The sequence below is a fragment of the Pinus tabuliformis genome, chromosome 1_1 (assembly GCF_031772625.1).
Source record: "Pinus tabuliformis cultivar Carrire ecotype Pingquan chromosome 1_1, CPIR1, whole genome shotgun sequence".
Classification (NCBI taxonomy): domain Eukaryota; kingdom Viridiplantae; phylum Streptophyta; class Pinopsida; order Pinales; family Pinaceae; genus Pinus; species Pinus tabuliformis.
In genome coordinates this window covers 7,645,089-7,669,140 of record NC_142297.1, presented here as the reverse complement: position 1 = coordinate 7,669,140, position 24,052 = coordinate 7,645,089, and the positions used below count along the sequence as shown (strand labels likewise).

The 24,052-nt window shown below is 35.5% G+C and overlaps 1 protein-coding gene across 1 annotated transcript; it reads right to left on the bottom strand.

Moving 5' to 3' along the window:
- Positions 1 to 554: 554 nt before the first annotated feature.
- LOC149211345 (putative LRR receptor-like serine/threonine-protein kinase At1g67720) lies at positions 555 to 3,125 on the bottom strand. Its single transcript, XM_089390418.1, has 6 exons — positions 2,551 to 3,125; positions 1,852 to 2,330; positions 1,642 to 1,768; positions 1,469 to 1,540; positions 1,106 to 1,174; positions 555 to 1,005 (listed from the first exon to the last, which is right to left on the bottom strand). The coding sequence occupies exons 1-6, from the start codon at positions 3,108 to 3,110 to the stop codon at positions 957 to 959; spliced, it is 1,356 nt and encodes a 451-aa protein (XP_089246544.1). The 5' UTR covers positions 3,111 to 3,125; the 3' UTR covers positions 555 to 956.
- Positions 3,126 to 24,052: the final 20,927 nt, after the last annotated feature.

Here is a 24,052-nt window from a genome sequence, read left to right as displayed (position 1 = left end):
GATCTTTTTGCACAAGGAAGCTTTTAATAAAAAATTTCAGAACAGAGTATTACACAGCCATAAAATTCCTTGTATTCATTAAAATATAAAATGCCTGAAACAACATTCATCCTCTTTTACTGAGAGGGATTCACCAAAATTACTTTCACCCATCAAAAACAAAACTCTGTCTCCTCTTGAGAATTTATTGAACTGGGTTTACTGCTGTAAAACCCCTTTTACATTCACTGCTGTGAAAAACACTTTACATATACTGCTGTAAAATAAATTTACATATGCTTACCAAAGAAAAATTATATGCCTCCCTGATTGCGGTATTTTACTTTTCGGTATTTTACTTTTCTTCACAACCAGTTAACAAAAAAAATGCATGTTTCATATGCGCTCCTCTATTTTTCACTCGCACGGCTGTGCATACATTTTCACCCTCACACTACTACTTACATCGAGAGCTTTTTTTTGTTCGCACAAGATGTGCAACGCCCCTTGTTTTTTTTCTTACACACTGCTGTGTGTTTCATTCCATATTAGATGAACAACCCCGCGTGTTTTTTAATGAAAAACAATACAGCCACACATTTCTCAAAAAATGGTCAACACATATAAAAAAAACTTAACCTATATGATGTGTGTGCCAAAACAAAAAAATATATTAAGTATGAGCCCATGCCTCCGACATATGCCCATATCTCCGTGTAATTTGAAGTTTAGTGTTCTGCCAACCATTTACGAACCAGGTTTAAAATCCAATTAATTCCCTTTGCAGACAGGACGACAGTCAAACTCAAATGTTTGATTCACTCCACCCAATGCATTAATGCAAGCTTGTATGCAGGTTGGGTCCGAGATTGAAAGGCGGTTTTGGAGTAGCGGTTTCAAGCGCTGTACGAACCTGCTGAGTCTGCTGCCCACGTCTGCCTGCACGGTGTCTGCTGCCCACGTCTGCCTGCACGGTGTCACAGCCAGACTGGAACATTACCGGTGAGGTTATTGTTTTGTAAATATCTGCATAATAACGAGAAGTAAGTTTTCGTTTTGTACAAATGCATAGACTAGGTAAGATTATAATTTGACTAAATGAAAATTTAATGTTGAAGGAACTTACAGTCTCTCCAACATGCTTAAAGCGGAGAAATCTGGCAATGCTCCCATCAAATGGTTACTGTAAAGTGACCTGTTAATTTCAACAATAATGAGTAAATATTGTTCAATGAAAAACCCCAAAAGAAGTTAACATGGAACGCCCAAAACAAGTTCCGTAATAAAAATAAAAATCTATTGTTAGTTGTCTAAAAGTCAGCGTTTGAAGTTTTAAATACGTCCGCAAATTTCATTACAAAACTAGTCTTGTCTCTGTTATCAAACAGGAGGACATGGAAACATTTTGTATTCCATTTAGAGTATTCCTTAGAAGCACTACTTATGGGTTACAAAAGATGGGGGGTAAGAAAAGTTGAATTCTACTCACACATTAACTAATGCTGTCAATTGTCCAATATGTTTCGGCACCGATCCGGTAAGATTCCTTCCTGACAAATCGCTGGAAACAAGAGGAGTATGTGAGCTCTAACAATCTCACCTATAAGCGGCCTTGTCACTTTTATAATTTAAGCTGTAAACAAATCCAAGAATTAAACTTACATTTCCGATATTCTGATGACGGTGGAGCTCCTATCACAGCCAATTCCTTTCCACTGGATCAAATAGCAAGGATCGGAAATCCAATCTTTTATGTTGAAACTCCTTTTGATACCGTCGAGAGCTTCAACTGCAATTTGGGAGCAACTTGGTGAGACGTACATTAATAATCTCAATAATTTGAGCATGAGAAGTTTTAGTGAGGGCACTTACTATCTTGTAAATAAGTCACCGGTTGCGTATCAACGAGGATGTAATACTCAAAAGCGTTGATGATCGGACCAAGAGTCGAGTTAGGGGCCTTCACTAAATTAAATTGAATATCTGTTGTATCGGATAGAAAGGGTAGCTCTATGGCAGAATAATTTCGGACCATAGTAATGGTTTCGGACCGTTTTTTACCATTTATTGTGATGTAAAAGGATCTCGATTCAGACACATTTAGCGTCTCGATCTCTGCAAAATACAACAGAAGTAATGATTTGGTTCCTTGAACGAATGATCGTTCAGAGAATCCAAAGTGGGTTTGCGAGCTGTTTACAACCCATGCCTTCTGCATGACAGCAACTGGAGGAAAGTCCTTGGTAGTCTTTGTTGAAATTGGCACTTGGGAACTTACAGGTTGTCCACTTTGAGTGTTTAAAAGTTCATCATGGGATGTCCAGATGCGGTCGAAGTTGTCAAGAGGATACCTGTTTAATTTACCACACAAAGCTATTTAACTCAATGATTAACTAAAATATATCACAACTATCTTTAGAAAATATGAACTATGTAACAATCCTCAAGGCTCAAAGTTCAAACTCCTTGTACTAGAAGGTCTTAAGAGCCATAACTTTACAATATTGCAATAAAGATCATCACCACTAGACGATGAGATTTCGTAGATATTCAATTGTTCAAAATGTTCACCTTGCCGTTGAATTTCTACCCACTGTTCTTCTCGACCCAAGAATCAACATCGTTCCTGGCCTAGCCTCTGCATACATGCCTTTTCTGAGAGTCCTCAACTCGATGGAACTGATAAAGGGATCATCACTCTCAGAGGTTCTGATCAAGCAAACACACATAACTGTGCCTGAACTAGCCAAGATTATTTCATAAGAATATCCCTTTGTATTTATGATTGTTACGTTTCGCACAGCCACCATATCCAGCATCTCGACAGAGAATGAGAAGCTTGGCAATTTTTGGAATCCACTGTAAATTCCAACGACGAAGGAGAGTCTTAACAGGTAAGGCGTATTAGGGGCAATAGGCAACTGATAGCAAGTCTTGTTGAGAGGCATTGGAAATAATCGTAGGCTTTGCAGGTAATATGGTAAAGCTCCGTTGGATGCGTATGCTGTGCTACCGACGTTTATGTAATTAGCATCAGTGACCCATGTTATATTGTTTTGCGAGGTGTAATTTGTTTTGCCTCCACAATCTATGCTCAGGAATCCTGACACACCAACAGAAAAATCGATCATTGAAACAATATATCTTATGCCAAATATGAAAACTAGATGATTGAAACAATATATCTTATGCCAAATATGAAAACTAGATGATTGAGCATAATGCAACAAAAGCCGTTTTATTTAATTAGATTGTTGAATTAACTCACGAGGTGCAGTGGGGCATTAGTTAGCACCAAACTTCAGATTCAAACTTCAGAGAAAGGATTGAGGATGAGTGGAAATTAAAACTATTCAAATAATAATAAATAAAGTGTTGAATCACCTGCAGATATCTCTCTGAATGACCAGGAGGACATGGGGCTGCTTAAAAAAGTGTACCCATTGGTAAAAGAAATATACAACGGACTTTCAAGGGTGGAGAAGGGAACCAGAAATATGGCAAGGGAATATTCCCAACAAGATTAAATGTTTCTGCTGGTTGGTTATTATGTACATATTATAACTTACAGAGAAGACACAGGTCAGCGGATCTGTTTCCTATGTAATGAGGATACTGTTTATTTATTTTTTCATTGTCTTTATGTTCAGATTGTTTGGGAGGAGGTATTGGACACATTTGGTATCGTTCAGCTTCAACAATTTCCATCATTAAAGAGCTGATTAAGGAGCTGTGTAAGGAAATGATTCAAAATTAATGGAAGATATTATCTCATTTGGGCCATATGGCTTAGTAAGAATGCACTTAAAGGAGGATGTTATTAAAATATCTACATACTTCAAGGAGTTAGGATTAACCAAAATAGGTAGCAAGCACAAAATTATCATAAAAAAAGTATTTGGCATGTAGGTTTTTTCTAAATTGTGGCTGCGAGGCATACATTGTCATAGAGCAGGGTAACTGCTATCACTTTTGGTGGAAAGGGGGCCAAGGCACTAATAGTAAAGCAGAGAGAATCGTAATCACTTTAATCTTTTAAAGTTAAACAACTGAATAAAACGCATCAAGATAACGGTATGTACTTTCCACCCCCATCAATTTTGATCACATATATATATAGGGAGCAGCACTGAATAACTGATTTATTATCCCCAAAAAAAAATTGACAAGGCTCCCAGCAAGTTTTTCTTGTCTGTATTCGAACAAGGTGTCAAGACAAACTGGAGCAGCATTAACTTTTCAAAGAAATAAGAGACAATCTGCTGCGTATTACCTGGACTGTATGGCACAACTATTATTGTAAGATGCCTTTGTGAGACGGACTATGGAGGACAGATTATAAATTACACATAACTCTAGAAAATAGAAGATATGGCTATTGTAAAGAGAGGAAAAGATAGAGAGCTATCATGTAAACAGTGTTGAATCAAGCACTAATCACCGCAAATAAACACAAGAGCATGCTGACTGGTGCTATCCAACCGCCCCATCTTCCATAACGAATTGTATCCATCATTCCACTCATTATTGAAAATCTCTGCGGAGTAGCAGTAGCTTTAGATGGGAAGTACAGAATTCAGACTTATTGAGAGAGGATGCTGAGAGGGTCACTTAATATGCTTTCCTGCTCAGGCTTACTCCCCTAAACACTGTTGTTTGAATTCGTGTACGTGGATAATAAAGTCAAGTTTTTTCTCAGTGCTCGAGTCACAAGTGTACGCAATAAATTACGACCCAAATGGTATCTTATTGGACGTCGACAATAAAATCAATTATGGGCAATAAAGTTATTCGTTTTCCGAGTAACTTTTCCTGGTGGAGAGCTCTTTGTGTCATGTCTAACTTATCTTATGTGAATAATTGAGTATCACTAGTATAAACAAATAACTTTCCTTTGTGAGAGCTGTATGTGTAATATCTATGCTATCTGACGTGAATAATAAAGTATCAATGGTATCCTACTTTTATGTGATAATGATTGCCTATTTCGATTGGTTCTTTTTGTGTCTAATAAAGTATCAATGGTATCCTACTTTTTATGTGATAATGATTGCCTATTTCGATTGGTTCTTTTTGCGTCTTTGTTATATCTTTGTGAAACGTATAGCAATCATGGGCTTGGATTACTTTTGTTTTCCTATTTGAGATATATAATTTATCTTTTATAATTTTGTAATATCAAAAGTATTTTAAATTTGGTTTTTGTTTTCATTGATGTGTGCATTTGGATTTGGTAGGTAATGGGTGGTGGTGAGATGACATTGGTAGAGGTTGAGTAAGTTGTGTATTTATGTTGTGAGATTTGATATTTGATCAGTGATTCTATTTTTTTGTATTTTAAAATAATATTTGAAGGGTTTTGTATATAATTGTTTTTTTTTCTAATAGTTTGAGTATTTTTTAATATGTTGAAGATGATCTTTCCAAGATTTGTTGTAGATTAGTATATCATAAAAAAATATTAAAATACGTTTTGCTGAGGAAGTGTTTGAAAATAGAATTCATTAAATCTTGAAATGTGAAAGGTGCATTGGTAGGACCAAAAGGCATGATCAATAATTCATAATGACCTTTATGAGTTTTGAATGTTGTTTTCGGAATGTCTTTTTCTTCATTCTAATTGTTAATATCCTTAGTGAAGATCTAACTTGGTGAAGTGAATTTCTCCATGTAGTTCATCCAACAATTCATCAATGATAGGAATGGGAAATTTATCTTTAACAATGAGCTTATTGAGCTCTCTATAATCCAGACACATGTGTCATGATCTATCCTTGTGCGCCAATACCACTAGAGAAGAGAAGGAAATTTAGCTAGGTTGAATTATACATGTCTCTAACATTTTTGCAACCATATGTTCAATTTCACTATTTTGGGCATAGGAATATCTGTGAGGTCTTATGTTTGGAGGAAAACTTCCAAAAATCAAGTGAATGACGTGATCATGATTACGAATAGGTGGGAGACCTTTGGGAGTCTCAAATACCTTGGAATGTTTTCAAGGCGTGTTTGGAGATCTGGAGAAATAAATGAATTAAATGTTTGAACATATAGTGAGCATAATTGCACAATTTACCCTTGTTCCTTCTTCAAAATCTTTGTCATGCCATTAGAGCTAATTATCTTCCCAAGTTTCCTTGTGATGCCCCTTAATTCAATTTCATTTCCTTCCTAGAAAAATTTCAAGAAAAGTTCTTGAAAATTAAAAGTTATTGTTCCAAAAAATTATAACCATTAGAATCCTAATACAACATCAACACCATACATTGGAATGTAAAGCAATGGAATATTCGATATATATTCCCCCATGATTAGATTGATATTATGGAACTTCACTAAGCAATTTATAGTTCCTCAATGTGCAATCATTAGTTGACACTCTGGTGCTAGATAAGAAAGAAATTCAAATCCTTCGCTATCTTAAAATGAATACAATTATGGGTGCTCTTGAATCAATAAGCACTATTACCTTTTTCTTATTGATATATCCTTCTAGCTTGAGAGATTGAAGAGTGGTAATTTTTGCCAATGCATTACAAAATATGGTTGGATTCGTTTCTTCTTTTTCAACCCCCAGGGTTGGTTCCTGGTGTATATATTCTGCTTTGATATTTTTTGTTCCTTTTCTTCCTCCTCTTCAAAATCTATGTAAAATAATTTCTTCTTGGCACACTTATGACCTTTAATGTATTTTCTATCGCAATTGTCACAAAGTCATTTTGCTCTTTTTTCTCCAGTTGTTGTGGTGTCAATCTTGTAGGTTGTGGGAGGTTAGGTGCAACAACATTTCCATATTTATATTTGTGAATGATAGATTTCCTTGGTGCCATAAGTTTACTTTCAACTTTCCTTTCCACCCTAAAAGCATTCTCTAATGACTTGGGTTCTCAAAGACAAACCTCATGTTGGATGTTATCCTTTAAAGTAGTTATGAAGACATCAATCATATGATCTTATGGAATATCAATTATCTTGATATTCAATCTTTGGAAGTCCTCAATGTGCTTCCTAACTAAACCCTTTTCTTTGGGATTTATCAATTGATTAAAGAAGGTATTGCTATTTGTATTCTCATAATGTGATATCAATTCCTCTATAAAAAATATCTAAGTGACAAATGATTTATGAGAAAAAATTCATTGATACCATAAAAACTGATTGGGTTCTAAATGTAAAGATGCAATGCCTACCTTTTGTTTGTGTTTCACGTCATGTAGATCAAAGAATTGTTTCATCTGTAGTATCCATGTTTTCATATCCTTTCTATAAAACTTTCTCATATCAATCTTTGGAATGTGGTTGGTCTTACACCCAAAGTTGGAGTCTATAAAATCATGATTCACACTCCTTTTGTTTTCATTATGAGTCTCATGGAATACCTTGTTGCCATTAGGAAGCCTTTCTTGTAGCAACTTTATTAAACCTTCCTTAAAACCTTTCATTTATGATTTTAAGCTTTCCATGTTCCCTTTTAAGCCATCCATGTTCCCTTTCCCTCTTTTAAACCATCCATGTTCCCTTTCCCTCTCTTAAACCATCCATGTCCCTTTTTAGTTCATCTTTGGTGGCTATTTGTGAGAGCGAAATTTGTTGCACTTGTTCTTGTAATTTTGATATATCATGTTACATTTCTTCCTCTTCACGCGTCATAGTGAAGCTTTATAAGGGCTTAATGGGTGTATATTTTTTTTTGGGAGGAATTTTGGAACTAATTAATGAAATTTATGTTTCACAATGTCCTTTGAAGCACTTGAAACTAAATTTTCAAACAATAGTTATGCAAATTTAAAAATACACACCTTTTAGAGCTTTATTTTGTGCTCACTTATAAAGATGACCTTGAAATTATTGTATCTCTATGATTTTAGTTTCCCAAGGTTTGAAATTTCATCTTGTGGTAGCCCTCTGTTTCTTCTTCCAACCCCACCAATTATATCAATATTGGGTTCTTTAAAATAAATTATGCCAATTCTCCCACAATGACCTGATTATGGACTTGTTCAGTAGGTCGAACTTCCACATGATTCCACATGTCACTATTTTAACCTTCGATCCTAAAAATAATACCCAAGAAACTAAATTTCTTGCACTTTCAACCAATTCTTATGAAATTCAATTCTAATGCTCAAAGCAAAAGTTGTGACTATTTTCCTTGGAACACCTGTTCAAGACTACATTCTGAAGCATGCAAAAACCCTAAATTTCTCAGACCATATCTGCAAAAATATAGCAAACCAAAATATGAAATGTTTGCACGAAGTTCATCAAGATTTCAAATCCATGTGGTAAAATTTACAGCTTTTGAATCCTCACTTAAAAAAGTTATAGTGAAAATACCAAGATGACATGTTTGAAGCAACAAAACCCTAGGATCCAAAGCTTTGATACCAAATGTCATGTAACCAAATCAAAAAACAAAAGAAAATATAGATCAACGACTTGAAAATACGTCTCTGCGGGGGGTAAACCTCATTTTACATCACATATATGAACAAGTCTTGGATGATTCGAATGATAATACACCCTTGGTATATATAGGAGTCTAAAGTGTCAAAATATAATTAGGGCCTACATAACAATAATAATGTAAGGGCTCTAAAATAATAATAGCAGGTTTTCATGGGGCATAATAATAACAATATGGGGTTTTACAGAGCACACCATTAACAATATAGGGGCTACACTAGTATTATAAGGACCTAACAAAATGGTTGTAACCACATAAGATATATGTGGATCTAAATTTACTATTGGTTATCTTAGCTTTTTATAAATAAGAATACTCACTCCATTTCAAAGGGAGGACTCTTAGATCATATGTCAAATTTATTGTGGAATAGAGTAAACTTCTCCATTTTTTTTTCAAATAGATTATTATTTTCTCTAGTTTTAAATATAGTAACTTTTTATTTAGTTTATGATATTATAAAGTAATTTGTTGTCTTATTCTTGGGAGAATTAAGCTCAATCCAAATAGAAGATGGTGACATTTTATTTCAGTTTATATCCTCTTATTTATTTTATGAAATATCATTTCATAATAAGCTCTTACATTGATGCAAGTGTCATATGTTTCGTTTGATCAAATATTACAAACCAAAGGAGCAATAATTCATGGAAAATGTTGCAATGATATAACTTGATGATAGTAGGATCCCTACCTAAGAGCAAAATCAATGACAAGTACATGAACATTGTCAAAAAGTGATAAGCTTGTTTTCGTTTTATCATTTTCCCTGAAATTTTCTCTTACACATTTCATATTCTCCTTAATTTAGAATTTGAATTGAATTCACTATTTTAAATTATGATTTTATTTTGTACATATTGTGATTACTTAAGTAGATTCTTCTAATTATTGATTGAAGTAGCGAAGAGACTCTATTTTCATAAGATACATCTAACCACAAAGTGAGATGAAACCTTATAAACCACATTACTACCATTGAAGCTATAGTGGCCCTCAATTATAAAATTAGGTTTCATTTCACATTGGCATTAGGATACGATTTATGTGAATAAATACACAGTTTTAGAAGGTATATTATATCACCAATAATATAATTATATGCATACATTGTTTTCATTTCAAAAGTTATTATGTAACAAACTCATAAAATAGCAGAAAGGATAGATCAATGACTTCAAAATAAAGCTCTTCGAGGGGGAAATCTCCTTTACATCACACAAATGAACAATTCTTGGATGATACAAATGACAAGACCTCCTTTCTATATATAGGAGTCTAAGGGGTCCTAATACAATCAAAGCATACATAACAATAATATTGTAGGGGCACAAGAATAACAATAGTGGGCTTCTATGGGGCATAATAATAGCAACATGGGGACTATATGGGCACAATAATACTAAGGGGGTTGCACTAATAACAATAAGGGGCTACACTAGTAGTATAGGGACCTAACATGCCCCTCTCCTTCAAATAGTGTTGTGCTCAATGCTTGAGTAGTTCTAGATGATTCTGTATAAAATTATCGTCCTCCCATGTGGAATCTTCAGCTGGTAAGTTCTTCCATTTGATGAGATACTATGAAATTGATCGATTTTGTAGCTGTCGGGTTCTTGTTTCCGTGACTACTTCAGGTTCAAATATGATTTTTCCTTCCTCATCAAGTTCCAACAATATTGTTTGAACTAGGACCTTGTCACCTATAACCTTCTTTAAGCATGAAACATGGAAAACTAGGGGCATTCGGGAAGATGCAGGAAGCTCCAATTTGTATGCCATAGTACCAATCTTTTGCAGCACTTTATAAGGACCATAATACTTTTGTGATAATTTATTATCCTTCTTAACTTGCTTGAGGGACATTTGTTTGTATGGTTGTAGTCATAAAAATACCCAGTCGCCTATGTCAAAACTTCTTTCGCTGCAATGTTGATATGCCTATTGTTTCATTCAATTATGTGCGAAAGTGAGGTTATCCTTTTTCTTATTATGTGTCCTTCTATCTTGAGAGTTTAAGGAGTGGTAATTCTTGCCAATGCATTACAAGATATGGTTGGATTCATTTATTCTTTCTCTAGGGTTGGTTCCTGGTGTATATCCTCTTCTTTTGACATTTCTTGATTCTTTTCTTCCTCCTCTTCACAATCAATGTAAAATTATTTCTTCTCAACACACTCACGACCTTTAGTGTATTTTCTATTACAACTGTAAGAATGGTCATTTTATCCTTTTTCTTCCAATTGTTTTGGTGTTAACCTTGTAGGTTGTGGAAGGCTAGGAGCAACAACACTTCCATCTTTATAATTGTGAGCGGTAGGATTTCTTGTTGCCATAATTTTGCTTTCAATTTTTCTTGCCAACCTGAATGCCTTCTCTATTGAATCAGGTTCCCAAAGACGAACCTCATGTTAAATGTTATCCTTTAAAGTCCCCATGAAGACATCAATCCTTTGCTTCTCTGGAATATCATTTACTCTTATATTCAATTTTTGGAAGTCCTCAATGTGCTCCGCCATTGAACCCTTTTGTTTGAGATTTATCAATTGGATAAAGAAGGTTTTGCTCTTTGTATCCTCATAATGTGCTATCATTTACTCCATGAAAATTGACCAGGTGACAAGTGGTTTAGAAGAACAAATCCCTTTATACCATAAAGATTTATTTGGTTCTAAATATAAAGATGCAATATGTACCTTTTGTAACAGTTGCACATCATGTAGATCAAAATATTTCTCCATCTGTAGTATCCATGTTATGGGATCCTTTCCATCAAAATTCCTCATATCTATATTTGGAATATGGTGGGTCTTAAATCCAATGTTAGATTCTATGAAATCATGATTAACATTATTTCTTTCTCATCATAAGTTTCCTCTACTACCTTTTTGTCATTAGGAGGCCTTTCTTGTAGTAGCTTTGTCCCACCTTCCTTCAAACCTTCCATGTCTTTCTTCAAATACTCCATGCCTTTCTTCAAATATGCTTCCATACCATGGCACATGTAAAACTATCTATCTTACCTTCGATTGCATTGTTCAAATCATTCATCCTATTATGCTTACTAGGTGTTTCTATTTTCTTGATTCGAGTCATTCTTTTTCTTGCTTTTAGCAGCTTGATCTTGAATCTATTGTATCTCTGAAATTTCAGATCTCCAAGGTCTGAAATTGTGATCTAAAGTAGCCCTCTGCGTCCTCTTTCCAATTCCACTAGTCTCATCGAAATTGGATTCTCCAACAAAGAGTTATGCCCAATCTCCCAAGATGGCCTGATTATATACTTTTTCAGTAGAGCGAACTTGTACGAAGCGTTGCGTGTCACTATTTTGACCTTAAGACCTGGAAAAAAATCACAAGAAGGTACAGTCCGTCCTCTTTCTGTAAATTCTTACGAAATTTCAATCTGATGCATAAAGAGACAGTTATGACTATTTTCCCAAGGTCACCTATTTGGGATATAATTCAAGAGCCTGCAGAAACCCTGAATGTCTTGGAATATATATCCAAAACTATAGCAAAATAAGATCTGAAATTCAAGCCCGAGTTGCACCAAGATTTTGGTTCAAATGGATTTTAATTTTAGAGTCTGAACCTTCGTATAAAAAAAGTTATAGTGAAAATGCCACGATGACCTGTTTGAGATGGAATTCTGGAGCTTGAAAAAACCCTAAATTCCTCAGATCATATCTCTGAAAATATAGCGAGACAAAATCTAAAATTTGGACCCGAGGTTCAGAAAGATTTTGCCTCAAATGATTTTTTTTTATCTTCTGAAGCTTCGTAGAGATAAAGATAACGAAAAGGCCACGATGACCTGTTTGGAGCAACGAAACCCTAGAATCCAAAGCTCTGATACCAAATGTTATGTAACTAGCTCAAAAAATAGAAGAAAGGATAGATCAACAACTTCAAAATCAGCCTCTTCAAGGTGGAAACCTCCTTTACATCACACAAATGAAAAATTCTTGGATGATACAAATGACAAGACCTCCTTTCTATATATATAAGAGTCTAAGGGGTCCTAATACAATCAAAGCCTAGATAACCATAATATTGTAGGGGCACAAAAATAACAATGGTGGACTTCTATGGGGCATAATAATGGGGTTGCACTAATAACAATAAGGGGATACCCTAGTAGTATAGGGACCTAACATTGGCATTAGGATACGATTTATGTGAATGTAAATACATAGTTTTAGAAAGGTATATTATATCACCAATAGTATAATTATACGCATACATTGTTTTCATTTCAAAAGTTTGGAAACTATGGATTAATGATAAATGTTACATAATTTTTGCAAATAAATTTCCTGACACTTTGATTTCAATTACAATCAATTATTTAGTTGATTAGGTTGGATCAATGACTACATTTTTATGAGTCATACACTTATTTACAAATGGAAGTGTCATTTCATTTGAATATTGGTGGGGTAAATGAGTTATTTATTGAATTATTTGTGAGTTATTTGCACGATGGTTTATTTTTAGTTTTCCACTATCTCCACTTAGTACAACATGACTAGGGATGTTATCCATGCTCATTGTGGGAGGCATTGTTAATCAAATCATTTTCCACTCCACTTGGAGTTCCAAGGATTGTTGTAGCTACCTAGGAGGCATTACCTCTTCATTTTTATTTATTTCTTGATTTTATTTTATTTTTTATTTATATTTATTTATTTATTTTTATGGGAGCTTCATCCTTGTTGGTAGAGTTTCATTTGTTTTAAAGTTTGGTGTGCCTCAAAAAGTTCATTGATAAAATCTTCCATTGATAAGGTCTAAAGGAATTTTTTTATAAATGTGTTAACTAAATTTACATGGCTTAACTAGTATGGACATATGTTGTAATTATAATGATCACTTATTATGTTGGAAAATGGTAGCTTCGGTCTATATTTTCATCAATAAAATCAAAAGATAAATATTTGAATTTTTATTTACTAGTTTATGACCACACAAGTATCCAAGTCGACCCTCCTATATCAAGTTGGCCTGCCCCAAGGGACACACATCTTTGCATGGATGAATCACTATATATTGAGCCTATTCAGTCACCTCCCAAGGCGATTTTGGATATGATATATCTATGTTCTATGCATAAGTTGGAGGAAACATATCTTGAGATATGAGGAAACATATCTTACGGATATGAGGAAACACGTCTCTGTAGAATGATGTCAGGTTTGAGGCAACATATCTCAGTGAAATGATGGGATATATGAGACACTTATCTTTATGGAATGATGTGAGCTCCGAGGAAACGTATCTATGTGAATAGTGTGACTTTCGAGGCTAAGGAAAAGCTTGAAGCTTGGCCCTCTTCTAGACTTGTGATCAACCTATTTATTTTTTGAATTGAAGGGATATATTGGAGGTTTGGCTTGGCACGTGTGGGAGGTCATCTTGTTGTTCAATATTTTCCTATGCAATCTTGTTAAAGATATGTTATTTTTATGTAAAAATTGGATTGAATTGGACATCATGTCATAAGGAAAGGTTGTTGGGTTTTCACCCTTGGAGTGAAATTTTCCCAGGGTAATTTCTAGTGTCTCTTGTTCATTGTCTTATTGTGACATTTACTGTTGATCCCAAATTACGCAAGAACACAAAAAGATATAGATCCATATACACAGAAATGCAGTAGAAATAAAACTTCATTTCATTAATATCAAAGAACTGAAATATGCTTACATATAAAAATAAAAATAAACTAACTCAGGCGATGGTAGCTTATCTCTGAGAAGAGATGTGGCGACTGCATACCTCTGAATTGTATTACAATGAGGCTCAAGGGCCTATTTATTATTGAGCAACAAGGGAAAACCTTAAAAAACCAAAACCCTAACCCTAGGAGATGGAACACCAAGAGTTTGTGGATCCCGTTGGGGTTAGTTTGGCAACCAACTTCCCAAGGTCGTAACTTGGTCATATTATCTTTGTTTGGCACATACAATACCTTGTTGGAAATATCTTTATGAGAAATATGGTATTTGTGGTAGGACTGTAGTCATTTCCTATGACGATAGGCTTGTTGCAGACCTCAAAAAAATGCATTTTAGGGGGTCAAAACTGCTCCAGAAGTTCAAGACCTGAAAAGATGCTAAAAATAGTAAATGTTGCCATAAACAAGGAAACAAATGAAACCAATTAGAGGTCTAGGTGGAATAGGTGGGTGGCCACCAATACCCACTTGGATCAGTCCTCCCTCCTTAGGAAGAAATGGTCCCCATTGAGTGTAGAGCCTCCATGAGGTGAGAAAATTTCTGGTTAACTTGGTCCCTGGTGAACTACTTGTCTTGGTGAAGGAGTTGAACTGCTTTGACAACTCGATATAGTTGGATCCTCTTTTGGTGAGTGTTATTTATCTGTGTGTCGATGATATGATTAGTTGTGGCATGTTCCTTGCATTCTAGGTTTAGCTCTGTTGGTGTGAGTTGTTCTGCAATGATGGATGTGTCCAACAATGGTGGAAAGTATGACCAAAGGCGATCTACATTGAACATTAGGTGCATACCAAGGATCGATGGAATGCTAAGCTCGAAGGACTTTTCCCCTACAACCTTAGTGATGGTGTATGGCTCATATCGGAGTGGGCAAAGCTTGCGGTGGGGTCCAGTGAGGTACTCCTTCTATAAATGTATCCAAACTTTGTTGCCCACCTGGAAATTATGTGGCACATGATGCTGATCATGGCGCTTCTTGTACTTAGCATTGTCTTCGTCTAATATATCATGGACTTGCAGGCAGATGTGTTGAATTCACTCAATGAAGTTGTTAGCCCTATTGGATTTGGATTGGATGTGAGATGAATCAGCCTGAGTAGCTGCAAATGGTATCGCCGCATCAATGGGACATAGTAGTTGAAATACTGACCCTACCTAAAAGGGTTTGTGGCCCGTTGAGTGGTGGAGAGCTTTGTTGTAGCTATGTTGGACATAGGGGAAGCTTTCATCCCATGTGTGTGGATGCTTCAAGTTGTACATTCATAGAATGTTTACGATCATCCTATTGACGACCTCTTTTTGGCCATCAGTTTGGGGGTAGAAAGTCGTGAACTTAGTAAGTTTGGTATTCAACATTAACCAGAGACTTGAACAAAATGCACTTAGGAATTTTCTATCCCAATCTAAGATAATTAAATGTGGGATCCCAAAGTGTACCCACACTCGCTCAAAGAAGAGCTTAGCAGTGGCCTCTACTGTGATACTCTTCTTGCAGGCCGCCATAATGGCCATCGTAGAGAATCTATGGATATTCATGAAAACGCAGTCGTTTTCATGGTTAGTAGAAGTAAGGCCTGACATGTAATCCATGGAGATGGATTCCCAAGGTCGACTAGGAGTAGGTAGAGTTTTAAGACAACCAAAAAACAAGGTTTTCAAAATTGTTTTTAGGAAGTGGCAAAAAAGTAGTGTTTTAGAGAATCCATTGAAAGAGATTTTCATAATCCTTTGAAAGAGATTCAAATAATCCACCAATAGAGCTAGTAGGAGGATCCACTAAAGGGGTTTCTAGCGACTTTTTCAAAATCCTCTAAGGAATTTCTTGGATTTTTTTTCAAAATCTATCATAATTGTCAAAGAATATTTTAAAATTTGATGAAAGAGTTTTAGGGAAACTGTTAAAAGAATTTCTTAGAGAAATTTTCAAATTCCATCAAAATAGTTTCAAAGAATCTATTGAACACAATTCATTAAGAATATTTCAAAATTAGGCTAAAGAGTTACTAGAAATATACTTAAAGAAATTCCTGAACTTGTTTTCAAAATCTGTTGAAGGAGTTTCAAGGAATTTCTTAAAATAATTTCTCAGAGAAATTTTCAAAATCCAACAAAAAAGTTTTAGAGAATTTGCTAAAATAGATCTCAAATAATTTTCCATTGTTCACTGAAAATATAGTCCATTTGTAGGTTGCTCAATCCATTTTGGAGATTAATGACAAAAAGGGATTTTTGATTTCATCGAAAGACAATAATTTTAAACCCATTGATGGGACAAAATTGGGGATCAACAAAGTGTAATTTGTAGGTTTCCAATGGAATAACAAATTTTACAAACTTCAATCCAGAATAATGTGGGAAAATTTGAATGGGAGAGATTGGGTAAGTGTTAATAAAACCATAAGCTCATTGAAAGCAACCCTATCACTCCAAGAATCTATGGTCTCCCCAAGATTCCCAAGGAAGGTGCCCCCTTGAGGCCCATCGTCAATACCATTGGAGGTCCGACCTACCTTCTTGCGAAGTTTCTTGCGGTAAAGCTTAAACCCTTGGTTGGTCGTACAGAGTCCTTTATGAAAGACTCTGCTTCTTTTATTGAAGAACTCAAGGGCATTAAGCTTGATCCTGGGGACATTCTTGTTAGTTTTGATGTTGTCTCCTTGTTCACTTGTATCCCTATTCATGAAGCCATGGAGGTGATCCATCGCCTAACAGATCCTGACACGGCTAAGCTGGTGGAGATCTGTCTCACTTCCACCTTTTTCAGTTTTGAAGGTGAGTTCTTCGAGCAAACCTGTGGGGTTGCGATGGGCTCCCCCCTTTCCCCTGTTGTCGCTAATCTTTTTATGGAAGATTTTGAGTCCAAGGCTCTTAGCTCCTCTCGGCTCTTGCCTAAGCTATGGAGAAGGTATGTGGACGACACCAATGTCATATGGCCTCATGGGCAGGTTGAGCTTGATCTCTTCTTTGACCATCTCAACAACCAATCCTCGGCCATTAAGTTCACTAAGGAGCAGGAGGTTGACGGATGTCTTCCATTCCTTGATATTCTTATTTCCAAGAATAGTGATGGTTCCCTCACCCATCGAGTTTTTCGTAAGAAAACTCATACTGAGCAGTATCTTCATGCCAATTCCCACCATTTCCCAGCTCAAAAGATGGGTGTCCTCAATACCCTTGCTACTCGGGCCCTAAGAATCTCCGACAATAAGAGCTTTGAGAGTGAAAAATCCCATCTGCTTGATGTCTTTGTTGAGAATGGCTATAGTAGATACTTGGGTCAGAGGGATTTTCTTAAGGCTTCCAAGAATTCTCTGAATAAAAGGGAACCGAAGGAACGAATTCCAGGTGTCCTGCTTCCGTATGTTCAAGGGACTACTGATAGGATTGGAAGGATTCTCCGTAAGCATAGTATCCCTGTGTCCTTCAGGCCCCTGAACACCATTCGTGGGTCCCTAAGGTCTGTAAAGGATCCTATCGACCCTAAGGATATGAAAGGGGTTTACTTGATCCCTTGTTCCTGTGGGACCCCCTATATTGGAGAGACTGGTCGCTCCATTAATCAAAGGATTAGCGAGCACGTTGCGGACCTTAAGCATAGGAGAGCCAAATCCTCCGCTTTAGCTGAACATGCTGAGAAAACCAATCATCATGTTTGCATTGAAGAGGCTAGTGTTATTGCTAGGGTTTCGCATTTCCATCATCGTAAATTTAGGGAAGCGCTTGAAATTGAAAAAAGGCCTTGCAATCTTAATAGAGACGATGGCTGGAAAGTTAGTAGATGTTGGGTCCCTGCTCTCTCTTCATAGTTGGTGTCCGCCCTCTTCTTTAGGTTTTTCGTTTTATTATTTTTATTTATTTACTTTTTATCATTATTTTTTTTTATCTAGCATTAACCTTTTTGTTTCATGGATTTACTTTTATTGATTCAGTCTATTATTACCTTTGTTTTTTGAGTCTTTTGAACTAATTTTTATTAATTTTCTTAGTTTATTTATTTGTTCTGTTATTACTTTTTAACTAACCTCCCTCTTATATTTTTAGACTATTTGTTTGGTCTTTATTTTACTTTTTATTCGTTCGGTCATTTTATTTTCTAAGCCTTTTTAAATTATTTTTCTAACTAACCTTTATTTTGTTCCTATTATGTCCTTATTTTTCCAACCTCGTTGGTTTTCTTCCGTTAATTTTTATAATATTTATAGGCTTTTAGGTCCTTTGTGTTGATTTGATTTTTATCATTTTATTTACTATTTTATTATTATTATTTTTTCGCAATAACTAGTTTATTTATTTATTTTTTCATTTCTATTTTAATTTTCCATTATCTATTTATTTGTTTTATTTTAATATTTTAATTAAATTCCGAACTAACCTATCCTCGTTTTAACCTGGCTTTTTCATTTATCTATTTACTTGTTTTATTTATCTATTCACTTGTTTTATCTATTTATTCGTTCTATTAATTTATTTTCTAAAGTCTTTTTAACTTATTTTCCTAACTAACCTTTTTATTTTATTCTTATTATTTATTCGTTTCATGATTACCATTTTTGTCTTATTTTTTCCATCCTCGTTGGTTTTCTTCCATTAACTTTTTCGATAATTTTTATAGTATTTATAGACTTTTAGGTCCTTTGTTTTGATTTGTTTTTTATTATTTTATTTACTATTTTATTATTATTATTATTATTATTATTATTATTATTATGTTTTTCGCTACAACTAGTTTATTTATTTATTCACTTTTTCATTTCTATTATCTATTTATTTGGTTTATTTTAGTATTTTTAAATAATTTCCTAACTAATCTATCCTCACGTTTCTTAGTTTTTAATTTTTAATTTTCAATTTATTGTTCATTTATCTATTTACTTGTTTTATTTTGAATATTTTTAACTAATTTTCCTAACTAACTTCCCCTCCCCCTTTTTGACCTTTGTTAGTTCTTTTATTCATCTATTTATTATTATTCCTAATTTTAATAGTATTTTAAATAATATTAGTTTATATTTATATTGTTTTTAGGGTCCTTTATTTAACTAATTTCTAATAATTTTTTATTAAACTTATGTAAAATAAATACCCTTCAATTTATATTTTGGTCCTAAAATATTTTTGACCCTGGTCCTTGAGTCAAACTAGCCGTTGGTCAGGAGTCTATGTTCTGCCTATTTAACTTGCTTAGCTGGATCTGTTTCTTCAACTTGTCCTGACGATGAACCACATTTGTTGGTTCGAAACGCGTCGACAAATGATTCTCCATGTGATTTTCGCCGAAAAATCTCTCTCTTAATTGATATGGATCACAGAAGCCTGAACTCTATTAATAAAAATATTTATTAAACTTGCAAAGGGGATGGTGTTGAGAGATTTTTCATTGATGTAAAAACAAAGGCCATTGATGAATTGGAAGTAACCCTTGAAATGATTAAGCCTTCTTAAAATATTGTCACTTGGGAAATTCCAAGGGAAGATTGCTAAAGTTGAAAGCTTGACCAAAATGTATGATCCAGATTTCCTCATCTACCAGAATTATCCAAGATCTTTTCCTTCTGTGATGTTAATAGAATTGCATTTAAAAGAGCATAAAAGAACCACATGTGCATGCTTAAATAAGAGGAAACATAATGACGATCAAAAAACCAAGAACATAACACATTGATAACGAATTTCACCTACTGTGGATTACGTCTCCGGGTCCAGTGTCAAGAGTGTGGAGGTTGCTTCATATAATGCTATAAATGATGATGATGTACATGGAATATTATTTTTCAGAAAAAGGACATATACCCTCAACAAGAGTGTCTTGTCTCTCCACGATATGTTCTCCCTACAAGAACTCTCACTCAAAATGGGTCTTCCTTCAACATGAAAGGCTAATAAACTTGCACAATAATGTGGCAACAAACGTCCCTCAACATGGTGTTACACATGGATCTCAACAATAATACATAATCTCAGCAAAACAAAAGGACGCATAACATAACTGCATCATGTACCTCCACATTCCAAGATGGTCAAAAAATCAAAGGCTCAGCTTTTGAAATTGACTGCACCACTAAATTTCCAACGATGGGTAGTATAAAATTCACAGTCAACTCATCTAATTTTGACACTGTCAAATTCTGGGCCTTCAGGAATCTTAAAGATTCCCCCAAGATTCCTCTCCACTAGCTGACTAGAGATCTTCTACTTGGATTTCAAATTTGATCTCGTCATCATGATCCCTATGAAATTCTGAGAAGAATGAGTATAAAGTCGACTACATTCCGACACTGGAAAAATTCAGCCTCCAAGGGAATATAAATATTCCTCAAGATTCTCTAAAGATTCCTTGTTGTGGGGCACCTGCAATTCTGTTGCTCAGATGGCGAATCTGACTTCACTGTTGTGCTCCCTGAGAAAATATATGATAAAAATGACTATGAACTTTATAACATTATGACAATGTGAAATTTTACCTCCCAATGAATCTTTTCAGCATCTTAAGATTCTCTGTAAAGAATCTATTTTGAAAAGCGTGTTAGCATAGTTCTTCCTCGACATCTGTGTCAGGGTTCCACACTGCAATTGATGGTTCTTCTTGGCTCGTGGTTCCACCTTCCATCCGCCACACACTCAAGGTTCTACCACACGTTGCTTGGCGCTCCTCCCAATCCAAGTGATCAGTGTAAGGTTAAATAGAAACGAGAGGGTAGAGTTGCCAAGGCCAAAGCCATTGGCATTTTGGCTAAACAGAGCAAGTGGTTGTCAGGTGGTCTGGGTTCAAACCCTCACCCACACATAATATTTTTGTTATAACGATCTTAACTTTTTTTTTGGTTGATATATATTAATAACCACAATTTTCCACAGGGTTGGGCGGGACCGCCGGGGGTAGCTCGCACTCCCCCAACATAACCTTTTTATGTTAAAAAAATGACAACCATTGGCGGTTTTGGGGGGTGGCGGGGGTGACAACCCACCCCGCAAATATATATATATTTTTTTCGTTTTTTTTATAACCAACCATTTTTTTTCAATTTGACCAAAACCAAGGGTCATTAGATAAATTAAGTGTTCGACAAATTCACTCATTCTAGTGGCCAGATTCGGGGCTCAACAAATTTGTTGCCTCCTTAAGCCTACCACTTGCCAAGTTTGACCAAAAATTTTACCAACTCTATCTCCCTCATGTGAACTCAGATTTGAGTTTCGTTTGCACCATTGGGATCAGGGAAACAAACACTATGATGTTGTCCTAGTTTGAGAGCAATCTGACCACTTTTAATTTTGACCTATTTTGAGTCCTCTTTGATCTCTGAGGGTCTTTGGAGCCACCTGGATCATTCCTCCCCACTGGGGAGATTTTGGTCCACTAAAAGCATGAACATAATACAAAACTATTGTGTACATTGTCTGCACCACAAGTATCCTGATAGGTCACCCTTCCTTCTCCTTCACCCTTATTCTTTGGAGCCATAAGTGATGAGACAACACCTACATCCCTTGCAAACTTATAGTACAATATTTACAAATTAAATGCATAATTACATGACCAATCATGACCCAATCATCCCATACTTGCCACGGTTTTATAACACATAATCTGTGGTCAAGTTTACATCAAAATGGAAACAATACCCCGGTTATCAATGCAAGGCCAAAACATCATTGTTTCTTCAACAAGTGATGGAAAACACATCATCACTTTTACAATTATGCCACAACATATGATTTAAAAAAATAAGGCCATGACATGCTATCACATCTAGAAAAACAAACTCTCACTTATCAAAGTGAATGGGTCATCTCCCTGTGGTGGATTCACTTGTCAAATAACTTTTCCAACTGGTTCATGCATGGGTGCTTTTTCCTTAATACATTGCTCTTGATGGAGCCTCCAACATGTGGCTCTTTGATGACCACATATGTTGCAATGACTGCAATAATTCTTGTTCTTCTAGACCTACTTAACATTCTTCTTTCCCTACCATGGAGAAGGCCTTTTATGCCTCATCCTCTTTCGTGCTTCCATTCTCTTCCAGCACTCAGCAATCACATGGTTATGTAAACCAAAAAAACTACATGGTTTTTGATGCCATGATTTCTATTTATCATTAACAAAATGATTATGATCAAACTGAACTTTAGAATACTGAGACTTGTTATACCTCTCTTGGTTGTCTCTTGTGCAATTCCAGTGATGAGATCTTGCCTTAGCTTTCCCTTTGTAATGTGTACTACCATTAGATGATGGTGATTTTTTCCCATCATTCTCTTTCCTCGACGGTTCTAACAATGTCTTGGAAGTTTCTGACACCTTTGATATCTCTCCTTTGGTGTATGCCAAACTTGTGAATCAAGGTCTCTACACAACCTGCAATGGTTGAGTCATGCCTTGGCCATTAACACCAAGTCCTCCTCCTTTGTAATCCATCTTGGTAAGGAGTCTCATGCCAGTTCCTGTAATTGATACCTCCACATTTTCAATAGAAAAACATCATGTGAAGATGAAATTTAAGAACGATCAACATTATTTACCTCAACTGTTGATTCTGAAACAGGTGATGAGGGCTTCTCTAAGCCTCCGTTGAGCTTCAACTCCTCCAAGGCCTCTTCTGTGGCTCATAGCTGAAGCTACAACATTTGTTTCTCCTCTTTCTATTCTTGTAGGAGCCTCTTCAATTCAACGTTTTCTGCTTGAGGGCTCTGATTGATCTCCTCATTCGAATGTTGAGAAGACGATGAAGGCAATGAATGTTCACTTAAGGGGGTGGATGGATCATCATCCTCTACTCTTTCTTTCTCCTCTTCCTCTATTCTCTTCTCGTAAGATTCGTACATTATATCCACCATTTTTTACATCCTTAGGAAGGCCTCATACATTTCTTTTTCATCCTCCATTGTTGCATGTTCAGTCGTTCACACTCGCAATTCACATCAGCGAGAAGACCGCTCTGATACCAAACTTAATCCATATTTCTTCAGCTACCATAATTATCCAAGATCTTTTACTTCTTAGATGTTAATATAATTTTATTTAAAAGAGCATAAAAGAACCACATGTGCATGCTTAAACAAGAGGAAACATAATGATGATCAACAAACCAAGAACATAACACATTGATAACAGAGTTCACCCAGTGTGGGTTACGTCTCTGGGCCCAGTGTCAAGAGTGTTGAGGTTGCTTCATATAATGCTATAAATTATGATGATATACATGGAATATTCTATGTCATAACAAGGACATATACACTCAACAAGAGTGGCTTGTCTCTCCATGAGACGTTCTCCCTACAGGAACTCTCACTCAAAATGGGTCTTCCTTCAGCATGACATGCTAATAAACTCACACAATAATGTGGCAACAAACATCACTCAACAAGGTGTTACACAGGGATCTCAACAATAATACATCATCTCAGAAAAACAAAAGGACGCATAACATAACTGCATCATGTACCTCCACGTTCGAAGATGGCTGAAAATGAAAGGCTCAGTTGTTGAAACTGATTGCACCACTGAATTTCTGGTGATGAGTAGTATAAAATCGATTGTCAACTCGTCCAATTTTGACACCGTCAAATTTTGGGCCTTCAGGAATCTTAAAGATTCCCCCAAGATTCCTCTCCACTAGCTGACTGGATATTTTCTACTCTGATTGTAAATCTGATATCGCCATCACGATCCTTGCGAAATTATGAGAAGAATGAGTATAAAGTCAGCTACATTTCGACACTGGAAAAATTCATCCTCAAAGGGAATCTAAAGATTCCTTAAGATTATCTAAAGATTATGTGCTATGGGGCACCTGAAATTCTGCTACTCATATGGTGACTTTGACTTCCCCATCACACTCTCTGCGAAAATATGATAAAAATGACTA

Bases quoted from the DNA above. Each gene is read 5' to 3' on its own strand.
- LOC149211345 (XM_089390418.1), bottom strand. From the start codon at position 3,110: ATGATCGATTTTTCTGTTGGTGTGTCAGGATTCCTGAGCATAGATTGT. The intron at 2,331-2,550 runs GTGAACATTTTG...TAAATTAAACAG, and splicing joins GGTAGAAATTCAACGGCAAG to GTATCCTCTTGACAACTTCG. The intron at 1,769-1,851 runs GTAAGTGCCCTC...CCCAAATTGCAG, and splicing joins GGTGACTTATTTACAAGATA to TTGAAGCTCTCGACGGTATC.